The sequence below is a fragment of the Cervus elaphus genome, chromosome 30, assembly GCF_910594005.1.
Source record: "Cervus elaphus chromosome 30, mCerEla1.1, whole genome shotgun sequence".
Classification (NCBI taxonomy): Eukaryota; Metazoa; Chordata; class Mammalia; order Artiodactyla; family Cervidae; genus Cervus; species Cervus elaphus.
In genome coordinates, this window is record NC_057844.1 from 36,145,260 (window position 1) to 36,158,902 (window position 13,643).

The following is a 13,643-nucleotide window of genomic DNA, read 5'->3' on the forward strand; positions in this document are numbered from 1 at the left end:
GTAAAGTGCATTTATTTTTTATCTGATTTCCAGGATTTAAGTTTTACTTGGCTAGAAGAATAGGAAAAGTACATCATGCATCTTTCTGGAAGTGAAAATTCCCTTTTGAAACAGCAGCCGACCCGGGATCACTGAAGCCCGGGCAGCAGTTGCTTCCTGGGCCTCTTTATGCTGCTCATTCCTCTCCCCTTCTGTTCTCCTGCGAGTTTTTTTTCCTCAGAATCTGGGTCATTTGTCTCCCAGAGTTTCTCACAGGCTGGACTTTGCGGATTGCATATTCATGGTGGTGTACACGGTCTTCCATCCTCGTGTTTTCTACAATATAAACCAAGAGTCGACGTGAAACGGGTTATTCCAGAGTCTCTCTCACTGGGGTCTCAGTGCTCCCATATGGAGCATCCCTGAGGGCCATTTATGCCACCCCCACCCGTCCCTCAGCACCCCCCGGCCCCCACCCCCTCACCCCCCTCCACTCCTCATCCTTCCCTCAGCCCCCTCCACTCCCCACCCCTCACCCTCCACCCCCCAACCCCTACCTCCCAGGCATCACGCCAGCTCCCTCCTCCCGTCTGTCCTCCTCCACTAGCGCAGTCTTCTTCCCGGGACGCCCCCCACCCCAGGGTCACTGTGGGCTTTGTGCTCTAGGGTCCTTGCTTCTCTGCTAGGGTGGGGGCTCCATGCAGGGCAGAGCCAATCCTGTTCCCTGTGCCCCCAAGACACAGTCCTTCACAGCGCAAGCCCTGGTGCTGGGCGCCGAGCACTGCGCACGAGCACCGAGCACCAAGCAATGACAACAAGCACCAAGTATCAAGCACGAGCACTAGCATCAAGCACGAGCACCGGTGGGTGGGTGTGTGCAATCCGCTGGGGTCTTGCTCACAACCCTCTCTCCCCGGTTTGGGGACGGGGCTGTGGGAAGCTCGACCCCCGCCCTCCGGAGGTGGACCAAGGTCCCAGAGAAGACCTCCCAGCCGAGGCTGCCTCAGCACCCAGGACACCTATTTGCAGACACAGCCACCCAAGGCCTTTTCAGGTCACTGTCAGAGGTGACGTTAGAGAAGTGACAGAACGCCTTGGAGCCATTCAGATGTCAGAGCACAGCGGGAAACTCTCCACCGTGAGGAACTAAAGTAACAGTGAAACCAAAGCCAAGAGTCTTTGTAAAGATGACACTGCAGACCTCAGAGGCTCCATCATTAATCAACCTCAGAAACGTGAAGCTTCTTGTTAACCTAAATCATTTCTGGGTGTGATTTATTAGACAGACATGAAAATAATTAATTTCTAGCTTTTCTGCTATCATACTTGCATTCGGGGTTAAGGTGATTTAAAACGTAGTTAGCACTCAGCTGTAAGTGACGTTTCTTTGTATGTGGTTACCCTTATTCACCTCATTAGCTAAGAGATTAGTTTCTACCCAAAACATGTGACTACAACTGGAGACAGTGTTGATGTTCAGAAAGAAGAAGGCCTAAGTCAAGAACGGAATTGTTTTTTTCTGGATAAACTTCAGCCCTGAAAGGACCCAGAATGGCCTGGATTCTGTTCTGGGGGCCGGGGGCAGGGGCGCCCAGCAGTCGTCAGGAGCCAACGTCTGTGTTCAGTGCTCAAACCACAGAGATGATCCTGGCCACATGCCAGGCTCCTTCTCACCAGACTCTGGGGTCTGGGGCTTTATCCCATCGCGCCTTCGCCCTGGACGCCATGGTTCTGATCCAAACAGGAGGCAGACACCACTCAGGCAGAGTGGACATCACAGGGTCAGAATCCGAGTTTTTCTGAAGCACGTCTGTCAAGACAGTGCCGAGTTCAGTCACAAAACTGTGAGGACAAACTAATGTGGATCACAGACCACGGTTCCCACACCTACTGGGACAGCCTGTACAGCCCCACAGCCCAGGAATCTGTATGTTTAACAAACTCTTGAGCTGGTTTTTATGCTTCAACCTGGTTCCAAATTCCCACAGAGCAGTCAGATCTCAGTGTCATTCACAGCACCTGTCCCAGGGTCACTCCGGGGTCAAGTTCAGCCAGCCTAGGGTGGGGGCTCCTGCATTCCCACCTGCCCTGCACAGGGAGCCTCATGCTAGACTCACAGACACATGGAATTTCAGGCAGGAACGATTTCAAAAACAGTTGCATTCCATACCTCTGAGACCCTGGCACGCTGGAAATGCCATGTTCACGGCAGGATGATAAAACCTGCACCCATCCAAGGGCCTGACTCTTCCCTTTGCAGCCCCATAGACAGAACATGAGTCTGTCCTCCCAGTGGCTTCAGCAGCCAGTCCCACTTGTGAGGAGTGTCTTGGCTGTCCCGTCCCTGCCCTGGGAGGGTGTCCGGTGTGGTCACTCAGCACACACCCTGCGGGCGGCCGGGCCCTCACTCTCTGCGCAGATGAAACCACACTAAAGCTGCTGAGAAGCGCTCTTGGGGACCTGCCGTCCTTCATTCCTCGGAACCGAACCTCAGCCGCCCTTTCCTGCCAGCTCCTTTGCTTTGTTCTCTGACCGCTATCTGCTTTCTCCTCCCTTTCAAAGGGTTCTCCTTATCTTCCCCAACACAGGCAGGAGGTCAGGAGCCAAGTCCATCACGCGGTGACAGCCCGTCATCCCAGTTTGCCCTGGGTCAGGGGGCTGTGGCTCTGGCAGGGCCAGAGCTGGGACCTGGTAGCAGGTGAGCCTGGGGCCGCGGTTTCAACCACAGTGGATGCCTGGACCACATCTTCACTCGAGGATGAAGGCAGATGTCTCCCGAAGCTGTCTCTTCCCCAACACTTACTCCCTCCTTTATCAAATCTAATCCCTTTAAACCCAGGGGGACTCCAATTTCTCTAGCTTCTCCTGCAAGCTGGGTGCTGGGCTGGACTAGAAATACTCTCTTGGAGTTATGTGATGAAGTAAACCTAAAGCATTGAGCACAGTTCAGGAAATCCAGCCACATGTCAGTGGCTCACTCGTTCACGCTGGATTATACCCAGGGAGTCTTTCCTTTGTGTCTGTGCGTTCTGTATGTCAGTCACACAACCCAGTTAGTCGTTAAGATTTGTTACCTCTGCAACAGTCTACCTTTTCCTTTGGTAAACTGTAGGCAGGGACCATGTTGTTCCAAAGCGTAGCAACCTAATAACATCGTGTGCAATGTCATGGAGCCTGTGAGGAAAGACGGGTGTTTCCCACCAGACGGTGATTGAGATGATGACGCTCAGATCCTCCAGGCTGACCCACAGCATCTCCACTTACCACCCACCAAACAGATGGAGCATCACTAAGGAGAGGGAGTCCAAGCGCCACCACCACGGATCAAAGGCCACAAAGAAACAACAAAAGGCTGTATATTTATCTCTCCTCTTTCCCACAGCACAGTAGTCCAACCCACACATTAAATACGTGATCCACTGAAATAGCTGACCCGTGACTCCTGAGCATGCTGGATACCAGAGCATTATATGTGGGTCCTTTTTTAGACAAATAATTTTATTAAGTTCGTAAAAGATTCGATCAAATGGTGCTGCTGCTTCTCCTCCACCCCTGGAACCTACGTCCTCAGACCAGAGAGGAGCCCTGGGGAAACAAGTCTGATGGAGGCGGTCCCCTCCCAGCCTGAGCGGGGTCTTCAGCCCCTGGGAGCCAAGCTCAGAGGAGGCCCAGGAGAGCAGGCGGCCGAGCTCGGGGCCTGGGGGTCTCTCCTGCTGTGGCACCGCTTCCCCTGAGGCCACAGGGACTCTCTTGTCACCCTGGGAATGATGAATCTACAGCAGCAGGTACATTTTACGCTGGAGCCAGCACACATGTGAATATGAAAACGCACATGAAACAAACACTGCCTGAAATATGACTTAACTCTTATTAAGGGCACCATGTTCTGATTTTTCCTATTCTATTTGATTCCATTGTGGAAAAAAAAGAAAGACATTTGTTTCCCAGCCTGTTGAGGAGCTAGCTCATCACAGCAAGGCTAGACTTAAAAAAAGATACTCTTTAGCCCTGGTTCCTCCCAGTGTCCCCTGGTCGAGTCCTCCTAGTGCCATCTACTGGGCACTCTGGATGTTGCAAGTGCCTTTTTCCCTGCACAGAGATTTTGCAAAAATGAGATGAAATCAAAGAACTCAATACACCACTATGTGCTTCTTCCCCCAAAGTAGAAAGGCTCTGAAACAGTTCAAGGAGAGGTTTAGATGGGTGGCTAACAGACAAACCCAGTTCTGAAAATTCTAATATCAAAGACTTCATGTCCATTTCCCAAAGAGGGCTTTCAACCAGAGAACAGATAGCCGCCTGGTGCAAGACTGACCTGGAACCAGAGGACTCCAGATAGCATCAGATTTAAACCAGAACAGTCCACACGAGCATTTCACAAAAATCTGCCAGCGTCCAGCAAACTCAATTTACACAGGGACTCATTGCTCTGCTGCCCTTTATCAAACCTATCTCTCTCCTTTTTTTTAACTAAAGCAATCCATAATAAAATGTCAGTTGCTCAATTTTGTCCAACTCTTTGAGACCCCATGGACTGTAGCCCAGCAGGCTCCTCTGTCCATGGAATTTCCCAGGCAAGAATACTGCAGTGAGTTGCCATGCCCTTCTCTGGGAGTTCTTCCTGACCCAGGGATCAAACCAGGTGGCCTGCCCTGAGCCACCAGGGTTCTGTGTGTGTGCTGTGTGGTAAGTCACTTCAGTCGTGTTTGACTCTTTGCAACCTTATGGACCATAGCTGCCAGTCTCCTCTGGTCATGGGATTTCCCACACAAGAATAGTTGCCATGCCCTCCTCCAGGGGATCTTCCCAAACCCAGGGATCGAACCTGCATCTCTTAGGTCTCCTGCATTGGTAGATGGGTTCTTTACCACTAGCACCACCAGGAAAGCCAATGTATTTACTAGATCCTAACTTATTCTAAGTTAGGAACCTCTTCAAGATGATATATAACACAATATTGTCCTAACACACCTAAAATGTACAACTCTCTTTTGTTCCTTTATGAGTTGTGCAGAGTTTCCATTTGACCAGCTCACCAGAGCTTACAGAATTTAATTTTTATATTTAATAGGAGTCAGTTTCCCCTACCAGTTTGCCTGGGGAGTTACAGCTTTGTATTCATTTCTGACCAACAAAAGCTCTTGATACAAATACCTCTGGAAACATCTTTGTAATTTCTCCACAGTTTGGGTTTCCCTGGTAGCTCAGACGGTAAAGCGTCTGCCTACAACTCCGGAGACCCGGGTTTGATGCCTGGGTCAGGAAGATCCCCTGGAGAAGGAAATGGCAACCCACTCCAGTGTTCTTGCCTGGAAAATCCCATTGACTGAGGAGCCTGGTAGGCTACAGTTCATGGGGTCGCAAAGAGTCGGACACGACTGAGTGACTGAACTGAACTGAACTTGCAAACAAGAACTACACAATGTATTTGCCAGTAGGAGCATGTGCCCATCCAGCAACGCCAAGGAAATCAACTTGTTTCCCACTTCCTTGCAACCAACACATCCAACAATTCAAACTTCCCCAAATAGTTTATGTACGAACATAAGAATAGAGTGAGGGGGAATCCCCTTCTGGTCCAGTGACTCTGCGTTCTCACTGCCAAGGGCCTGCGTTTGATCCCTGGTCAGGGAATTAAGATCACACAAGCCATGTGGTGGGGGGCACCCCTTGCCCCCAAAAATAGTGTGAGGAAACCGGAAAGGCTTTTAACAGTTTCAGTCACAACTCGGAAGTTGGAATTTTTATGACTTCAATTTAAAAGTGAAGAAAACAATTAAATAGTGATATCTGAAGTCTTTTTCTGTTCTACATACTTGGAATGGAACAGTTTGTCTTTTTCCCCAAAATTATTTGACATTAACAATTTTCAGGATGCACAAGTGAAGGTGTGGGTCAATAAATATGGTGCAGAGATAAATCTTAGTGTGATGCTGTTCTCCTGGGATAATTATCCACAAAACTGTGAAAGGATAATACCAGGGCCACTCCTGATTTAAAATGACATTATCATATGTAAGTCATTATTAACTAATTACACAGAGACTCCAGGGCTTCTTAATATCTGCCCATCTAAGGGTTGAATTTTCCCTTTTTGCCAATTATTAATATGATTAATATTTCAACAGCAAAGTCAAGAAAGTGCGTGCAGGCCAATAGCGAATGGCTTATAACCAATAGCTCAGAGACACCCAGCGACCCCCAAGCTGCCAAGAGTTAAGGCAGGGTGCCCACCTCCCACAAGTCCCTTCTTGTCTGGAGCACTTCTGATATCACCTACATAGGATTTGTGAGTCAGAAATTTCACTGACACATTCTTTATGTACATTCAGAGCATCCTCCCCAGGGGAAGTTCCAGGGGCTGCCCCATCAGGCAGCTGGCAGGCAATCATTCATTACAATATGTTAAGAAATACATATTTGTCTCACACTGATTTCTTGCCCAATAGCAACTTTTTTGGTTTACTGATAGAACTGTCAAATTAAAATATCAAAGAGCTTTTCACAATCGCATTTCCCTTTAAGACCTGACAATTGCACAAAGGTTCAGCTCAATTGTGAACACCTGGGATTTGACTGCTTGCTACAAAGCACGTATGTGAAATCCTTCATCAACGTAGCTCTGACACCGTGAAGTGACAGGTGCGCACCAGTTAGTCATTAATAGTTACTCAGTAAGGAAGGGCCTGGCCATCCCTGGAAAGGGCCAGTCCTCCGTATCAACTTCATTTGAGCCCTACCCCGGAGACACCAAGTTCCTCCATCAGACTCCAAACCTATCCTCTATCGTGTCGGTGCCCAGTAGACAAGGCCGGAGAGGTGTGCCCATCAGGCTGGGGAGGTTGGAGCGGAGGGCAGGGTCAGGGCAGGCAGCCTTCTCCGGGGGCTGTTATATTCAAAATGAAGACCTGAACCCAGGGTCACAGAATGAAGGCTTATTTTCAATGTTTATGTATAACACAGTAATGCTTTTAACCAAAAATAATGCAGCAACATGAGTGTACTGTTCACAGAATAATTACAGGATTTATAAAGAAAAAAGATTAACCCCTGGTGTGATCTACTAAGTGCATACCCATCTAAGCTCATGTCACGGTGACTTCAGGTGTCCAGACCTGAGACCCTGTTCAATCATTTCCTCCTCCCTTCTCTGCTCTGGGGGACACAGAAATACCTCCAGGGAATTTCCTGCTCCACTGGAATCCAAGTCCAGTTGGGAAGAAAGCACCCACACACAGAAAATTACAAAAGTCACAACAAACAGAAGGAAATCAAGTGCTGAGTTGTAATTAAGAGTTAAGAGCTGTAGGCATTCTAACTATAAAACCCAAAAGGCAGGGTGGCTAGATATACAATTAGCCAACAACACCGTGGTCATTATGCAAATCAGGAGAATACGTCAGGGAAAACAGGAAAGGGTGTTGAACAGCAGCCTACAATCTTGCTATAGACACAAAAAGCCAGGAGAAATTCGTCAGTGGGAGAAAGCGAGTCAACTTTCAATCTGTAAGCCACCGTTACCAGCTGGCTTTCTACAAGGATGCCAGATCCTTCCTTCACTCCAATGTGAGACCCCCATAGAGCGCTGCCCCTGACCACCTGAAGGGTGGCCCCAGGCTGGGGGTGGGCAGCGAGCTCTCCCCCAGCCACTAGCCTTTGGCCTGTCATTTCCAACCTGTCGATTCAGCACATGTCTCAGATGGGCCTTCCTGAACTTCCTCTGTTCGTAAACACTCCCTCCTGGACTGAGACCTGAGGCAGGAAGGTGGGGTAGTGACCGCAGGACAAAGTCAGGTTCCCCAGGCAAGAAAGGCCCAAGCTGGCCCGTGGCGATAGGGTACAAATTTTACAAGGAAAAGTCAATACCTTTACGCCAGTGTTGGCACTCATGGGAAACTCATCTGTAAGGCCAGATCTGCCCTGTCAGGGTGAATCATCTCTGCTCAACTTAAAGACGACCCAAGTAAAGCGGTGGTGGGAGCGAGCACGCCCGCACCTCGGGGCGGCCCTCTTTGCGGGAATCCTGGAGCCAGATCCTGCCCCCAACCCCCACCCCTCATGCTAGACACAGGTCCCCAGATGCGGCCTAGTCTTGCGATTTTAATTCTCCATCCGCTCTCTCTGTGGACCTCAGAATACCCAACCACAGGGGAACAATGAACCCTGTAATCCGAGATCAGGCTTCCGGGAGAGGAGCCCGGCTTCCCAGGATGGTCTCCAGAAACCCCAGCCGCGCTCCCCTTCGCGGCGAGTGGGCAGGGCAGGGGTCTGGGGACTTCATTCGTGGCGGCCCCCCGATCCCGAGTTGGGTACCGTCCTCGCGATTTCTCGGTCGTGGGAGGCGAACACCGGTAGGGGCCCGGGCACCCTCGCTGGGGCGCAGGCCTGGGTGCGCCCACAGGGTCTCCCCACCACCGCCAGCCCCGGCCCTCGGCGCATAGTTGAGGGATCGAGTCACACAGGGAACTCAAGGAGACGGTTGTTAAGTCTGCCTGCGAGGTTTGGGGGAGAAACAAGCAGGCGCTCGGCCAGGCGCAGCGCTGCCCCTCCTCGCCCACTGCGAACCCACATTCCCGGCAGGGAAGCGGCCCCGGCACCCGCGCGCCCGCAGAGCCTCGGAGCTAACGGCTCTCCGCGCCTGAACTCTCGCTTCAACTATTTTGCATTAATTAATTAATTAAATCCGAGCTTTGACCACCACAGCACTCTAGGACCAGTCCAGGCAGAAACCACAGTAACAGCAATGGCACCAAACCTTTCACGTCTCCGCCCCCCCTTCCACCCCCCAGGCCACCGCCCGAGACGCCGGCAACCCCAGCCTCACCGCGCTCGGGCAGGGGGAAGCGCCGTGGACCCCCCGGCGGCGCGCCCCGCCCCTCGGCGCTGGGGGCGGCCGGACGCCGAGGAGCCGCCCCCTCTGGACTTTCTCAACCGCTCCCAGGAGGAGGCGGGGTGCGGGGCGCGGTTAAAAGGCGCCGCCGGTCAGACAGGTGTCGAAGGCCTGAGCGCTCCGCGCGCAGCGCTCTCCAGACTCGGGCCGTAGCTGCGCCCCCGCGACCCCCGCGATCCCCGCGACTCCCTCGCAGCCGCCGCGCGTTCCGCTCGTGCGTCCCGCTCCCAGCGGTAAGGCCGCGCCCACTCTCGGCTGCCCCGAAAGGCAGAGGGCTGTGGGACCCCTCGGGGAGAGACCCCCGGGGCCGCCAGGGGCTGTGGGACCCCTCGGAGAGGGACCCCGGGACCACCAGGGACTCTGGAACCCCGCGGGGTGGGACCCGGGTCCCCAGGCTGCACCCGGCGCGCACCGAGGTCCCGCGCCCGAGGCAGTGGCCACAGCGGCGCCGGGCGGGAGGCAATCGCGAACCCGTGGCCGGAGCTCCTGGGGCTGAGTCTGGTGCGCAGCGCGCGGTCGAGCGGGAGCGGGGCCGGGGGCGGACAGGTGCGCGCACTCGCCGGGAGTGTTCGCGGCTCCTCCGGAAAGGCTGGCGCGGCCGCCGGGCTCTTCACCCGGAGCCTCCCGGAGCCGGAGGTTTCGCTCAGAAAGAAAACGCGGTCTCGGGCGTGAAGCGGAAGCTCAACCTGCAGGAAGCTGACCTTCCGCGGTCGAGCGAGAGCCCAGCGGCCGGCATGGCCTCTTTCCCTCCCCGAGCTCGAGTTCCGAGCGGGGCTTCCAGGCGCAGTAGTGGGGGCGACTTTCAGGGCGCCGGTTACACATGGGGAGCAGTGCTTCGGGGTGTCCCCCGCCGGCCGGGGCCCAAGCCTCACAGTCCTCTCGCGTCCTGAGATCTGACCCCCGGGCCCCCCATCTCTAGATGCGGTGACAGCCGCGTCCCCGGATCCGCCCTTTGAGTCGGGGGTGGGGTCTGTGGAGACAAGGGCCACCACCCAAAACGTGAGGGTTGAGGAATTAACGGGTGAAGGACTCCTGGTGACCTTTCTGCAACCTGCGCCTCACCCAGCAGCGCCCCGCACCCCCCAAAGGTCGCCCCTTCACCCACCGGGCAGGTGGTGTGAACAGGTTGGGAAGGGCAGGGGTCAGCGCCGGGATGAATTTGAGAATGCTTTCGTCCGGCCAGGTCACCTGGCCAGCCCTCCTCTCCTGTCACCCTGTCCCATGGGGGGTCAAACTTTAATTAGCTTCTCTGCCTCAAGGATCTTTGGACAGGAAGCTGCCGCCCAACCAAGAGATTTTACAGAAGGACAAGGATGGAGGGTTTACTTCCCACTGTGTTTTCTGAACATCAGCCGCTGGTTGACTGGTTAGAGGAGTGTGGGTCCTGGGCTGGCACCCACTCCACCCCGAGTCTTTAGCCAGTTGCACTGATACAAGTCAGATGGGCTGTTTCAGAGAGTGTCCTATTGGCACTTGGTAATTAAGGCAGAGAAGTGGAGGGTCTGATTTCACAGGGATGGTGGTCATGCTGCCGGCCAGGACGGGCCAGCTCAGAGGGCCCTAAGGCCCCGAGGCCATCTGTGTTCAGGGTCAGGGCTGAGCCTTTTCCAGGTGATGTTTCCCTCTTTCAAGCCGAGCTGCCCAAGTGTCTCAGTGCTCATAGCTCTCCTGTCCTGACTTTCTCGTGTCTAGGCTGCCTCCTCTGAAGTGGCCATGGATGGTTTCAGCCAGGCCTGGGTGCCCCAAGCAGTGCCCCATAGGCAGCGGGGTGATCACACTACCCCCTCCAGCCCCCCGCCGCTGACCCTGGCTGCTTGGGAAGTCCAGCAGGAAACAGGACCTGACTTGCTCAGAATAAGAACACTAAGCTTTTAGGCAAGAAGAAGCACTGAGAACCAGTACGGAGAGTGTAGACACAGATTACTCATCAGATTGTGGAGGGTGGAGCCTTGTTATAAGAGGCTTGATTGAGACAGATGGGTGTGACTGCATGTAAATGAAAACAGTTCATACCCTGTGATGAGAAGGCCACCAGCTCCTGGAGCGAATGCCTGGGCTCCCCAGGTCCCCTCCAGCAGGCAGCACGTCACCCGGCAGCATCCACATTGACCCTCAATACCATGAGGATGCCTGTGACGGCCAGTCCCTGGGGATTCACTGAGTTAAGCTTTCATTTATTTTCTTAGGATGCACCTCTTTAGAAGCACTTCTAAATTAAAACCATAGCCACAATAAAAATGCACCATCTGAACAGTTTTCAAACCCAAGTATTGACTGATTGGTCAGTCCCGTCGGGACAACAAGGACCCCAGCCCACACATAGGGCGCACACAGAAACCCAGGCACACACTGGCTCTTCTCTGAGGAAGGATCGTTTCTAACCAGCTCCCTTTTGTACAGGAAAAGGAAGTGAAGCCCACTGGGAAATGTTAAACATGAATTTTACCCTTGGGGACAGTCATTTCGACACTGCATCCCATGTCCAGAAAACTGAAATACTCTAAGAAAGGAGTTGCTATGGGAAGACATGGCCTCTTGGCCTTGAAGGCGAGGTCGGCCCCAGCAGGCACGAGCCCAGAGTACCATCCAGAGCTAGAGGCCAGCAAACACTTGAGAGTGCTGAATGCCACTGGAGGGTTGGGAGACCCAAACAGGGGGTGTCAGCACACCCAGGGCCCTGGGTCAGTGGGCACGTTTGCTGGGGTGCTCCCTCCCCACCCCACGAGTTGATTGTGCTGAAGGCTGGGTGCATTACTGGGGTGAGTACACCCCTCTTAACTAGAGAACAGAGAACGCATCCACGATGGACTGCCTGCTGCCCAGCAAACCCCATGACAAGCCTGGTTGCTCTTGTTTCCCCTTGTTGAGGGAGGCTGTGTAAGAACTGGCCCTTTGAGATGGCTGGTGCTCATGGGCTAGGCCCCCTGAGCCTCCCCAAGCCGGTCCCACACGCTCACCCCGTGTCACACTGTATCACTCTGTCTTTTCCAGCACAAGCCACCCAAACGAGACAATGGACTGGGGCGCACTGCACACGATCCTGGGGGGTGTGAACAAGCACTCTACCAGCATCGGCAAGATCTGGCTGACCGTCCTCTTCATCTTCCGAATCATGATCTTGGTGGTGGCCGCCAAGGAGGTGTGGGGGGACGAGCAGGCCGACTTCGTGTGCAACACCCTGCAGCCTGGCTGCAAGAACGTGTGCTACGACCACTACTTCCCCATCTCGCACATCCGGCTCTGGGCGCTGCAGCTCATCTTCGTGTCCACGCCTGCCCTGCTGGTGGCCATGCACGTGGCCTACTACAGGCACGAGAAGAAGCGCAAGTTCATCAGGGGAGAGATAAAGACCGAATTCAAGGACATCGAAGAGATCAAGAAGCAGAAGGTCCGGATCGAGGGGTCTCTGTGGTGGACCTACACGGGCAGCATCTTCTTCCGAGTCATCTTCGAGGCTGCCTTCATGTACGTCTTCTACGTGATGTATGATGGCTTCGCCATGCAGCGCCTAGTGAAGTGCAATGCCTGGCCCTGCCCCAACACGGTGGACTGCTTCGTGTCCAGGCCCACAGAGAAGACCGTCTTCACGGTCTTCATGATTGCAGTGTCTGGAATTTGCATCCTGCTCAATGTCACTGAGCTGTGTTACTTGCTGATACGATTTTGCTCCGGAAAGTCCAAAAAACCAGTGTAACTATAGTGGACGCCAGGTTTAGATAAAAGAGGAGTGAAATCTGTGCTCAGCCGAGAGGCACAGTCAGCCGGCCCCCCTGCCCCGGGTACAGCTCGAATTCAGGACCACCTGTGACCCCCTCCCCGGTAGATCGCACATGCAACCCCAGACGCCTCTAGAGGCTGTGCCCCCCACCCCATCCCTGCAAGTGTCCCATTGAAGGCAGACTCAGAGCCTCTGCCACTTTTCTCTGAAATCGGTCCTTGTGGGGCCGAGCTGGCCCGGGTGGCCATGCCTATTTAGACAAAGGACATGGCGTTTGTCTCCGTTTCTTTGAGGAAAGGAGAGAAACGCCAGGGCCTGAAAAGCACAGGGTCTAGTTGACCCACTTAGGGCTCTCTTTGCCATTTCCCCTGCATTAAAGGTGAACACAGAGAATCTTGGTTCTTTTATTTGCTTTGACATTTCAGTCTTCAACAGTGGACGCGCTCCCTAATGCTTCAAACTCTGTTACACGTTTTTTAAGTGAAAATTTAAAATATGACGTGTTCTTTTGATCTGCAAGGAACCATTCATTATAGGTTCCTCTTATTTCAAAGGCTCAGATTATGATATGTAAACGGGGTATAATTAGATGCTCTTGTTGAATTTAATTATGGCCTTTCAGGTGTGAGTGGTTTGCACTGCCCCCAAGAGGCTGTCTGTTGTGTGACGTGTGGTGTGTGCTACAGGGACGAATTTTAGCTTCCCTCAGTGAAACAAACTAGCAACCCTTGGTGATGGCTTCTAATAGCAAACTGCCTCGTTTCAAAAGCTTAGATGTGATTTTGCATGAGGAATACAGACTTTATATACCATGAGTTACTACCAATGGTGGGGTGGTTCAAGACACCCTGAGCTTCCTTACGATGGTGCCTTTTCCACTCCCACGGGAAGAATGCTGACGTACAGAGATTGCTTGGGATTATTTTATTGCCACAGTATGATTTAATGGTGCAGAAGAAAATGGCAAATTGAGGGGGACGGGGCAGTAAATGTTTCTAAAAAAGAGGTGTAAAAACTAGACTCTCAATTCTGACAATTAAAAATGAGTTTCATCTA

The 13,643-nt window shown here is 53.0% G+C and overlaps 2 protein-coding genes across 2 annotated transcripts; one reads left to right on the plus strand and one right to left on the minus strand.

Annotated features, from left to right (window-relative positions):
- LOC122686668 lies at positions 1-11,331 on the minus strand. The gene is made up of 3 exons (XM_043891868.1): positions 11,316-11,331; positions 9,282-9,839; positions 1-315 (listed from the first exon to the last, which is right to left on the minus strand). Exons 1-3 carry the CDS (start codon positions 11,329-11,331, stop codon positions 176-178), a joined length of 714 nt encoding a protein of 237 aa, XP_043747803.1. The 3' UTR covers positions 1-175.
- GJB2 (gap junction protein beta 2) lies at positions 8,946-13,643 on the plus strand. The gene is made up of 2 exons (XM_043892330.1): positions 8,946-9,102; positions 11,861-13,643. Exon 2 carries the CDS (start codon positions 11,883-11,885, stop codon positions 12,561-12,563), a length of 681 nt encoding a protein of 226 aa, XP_043748265.1. The 5' UTR covers positions 8,946-9,102; positions 11,861-11,882; the 3' UTR covers positions 12,564-13,643.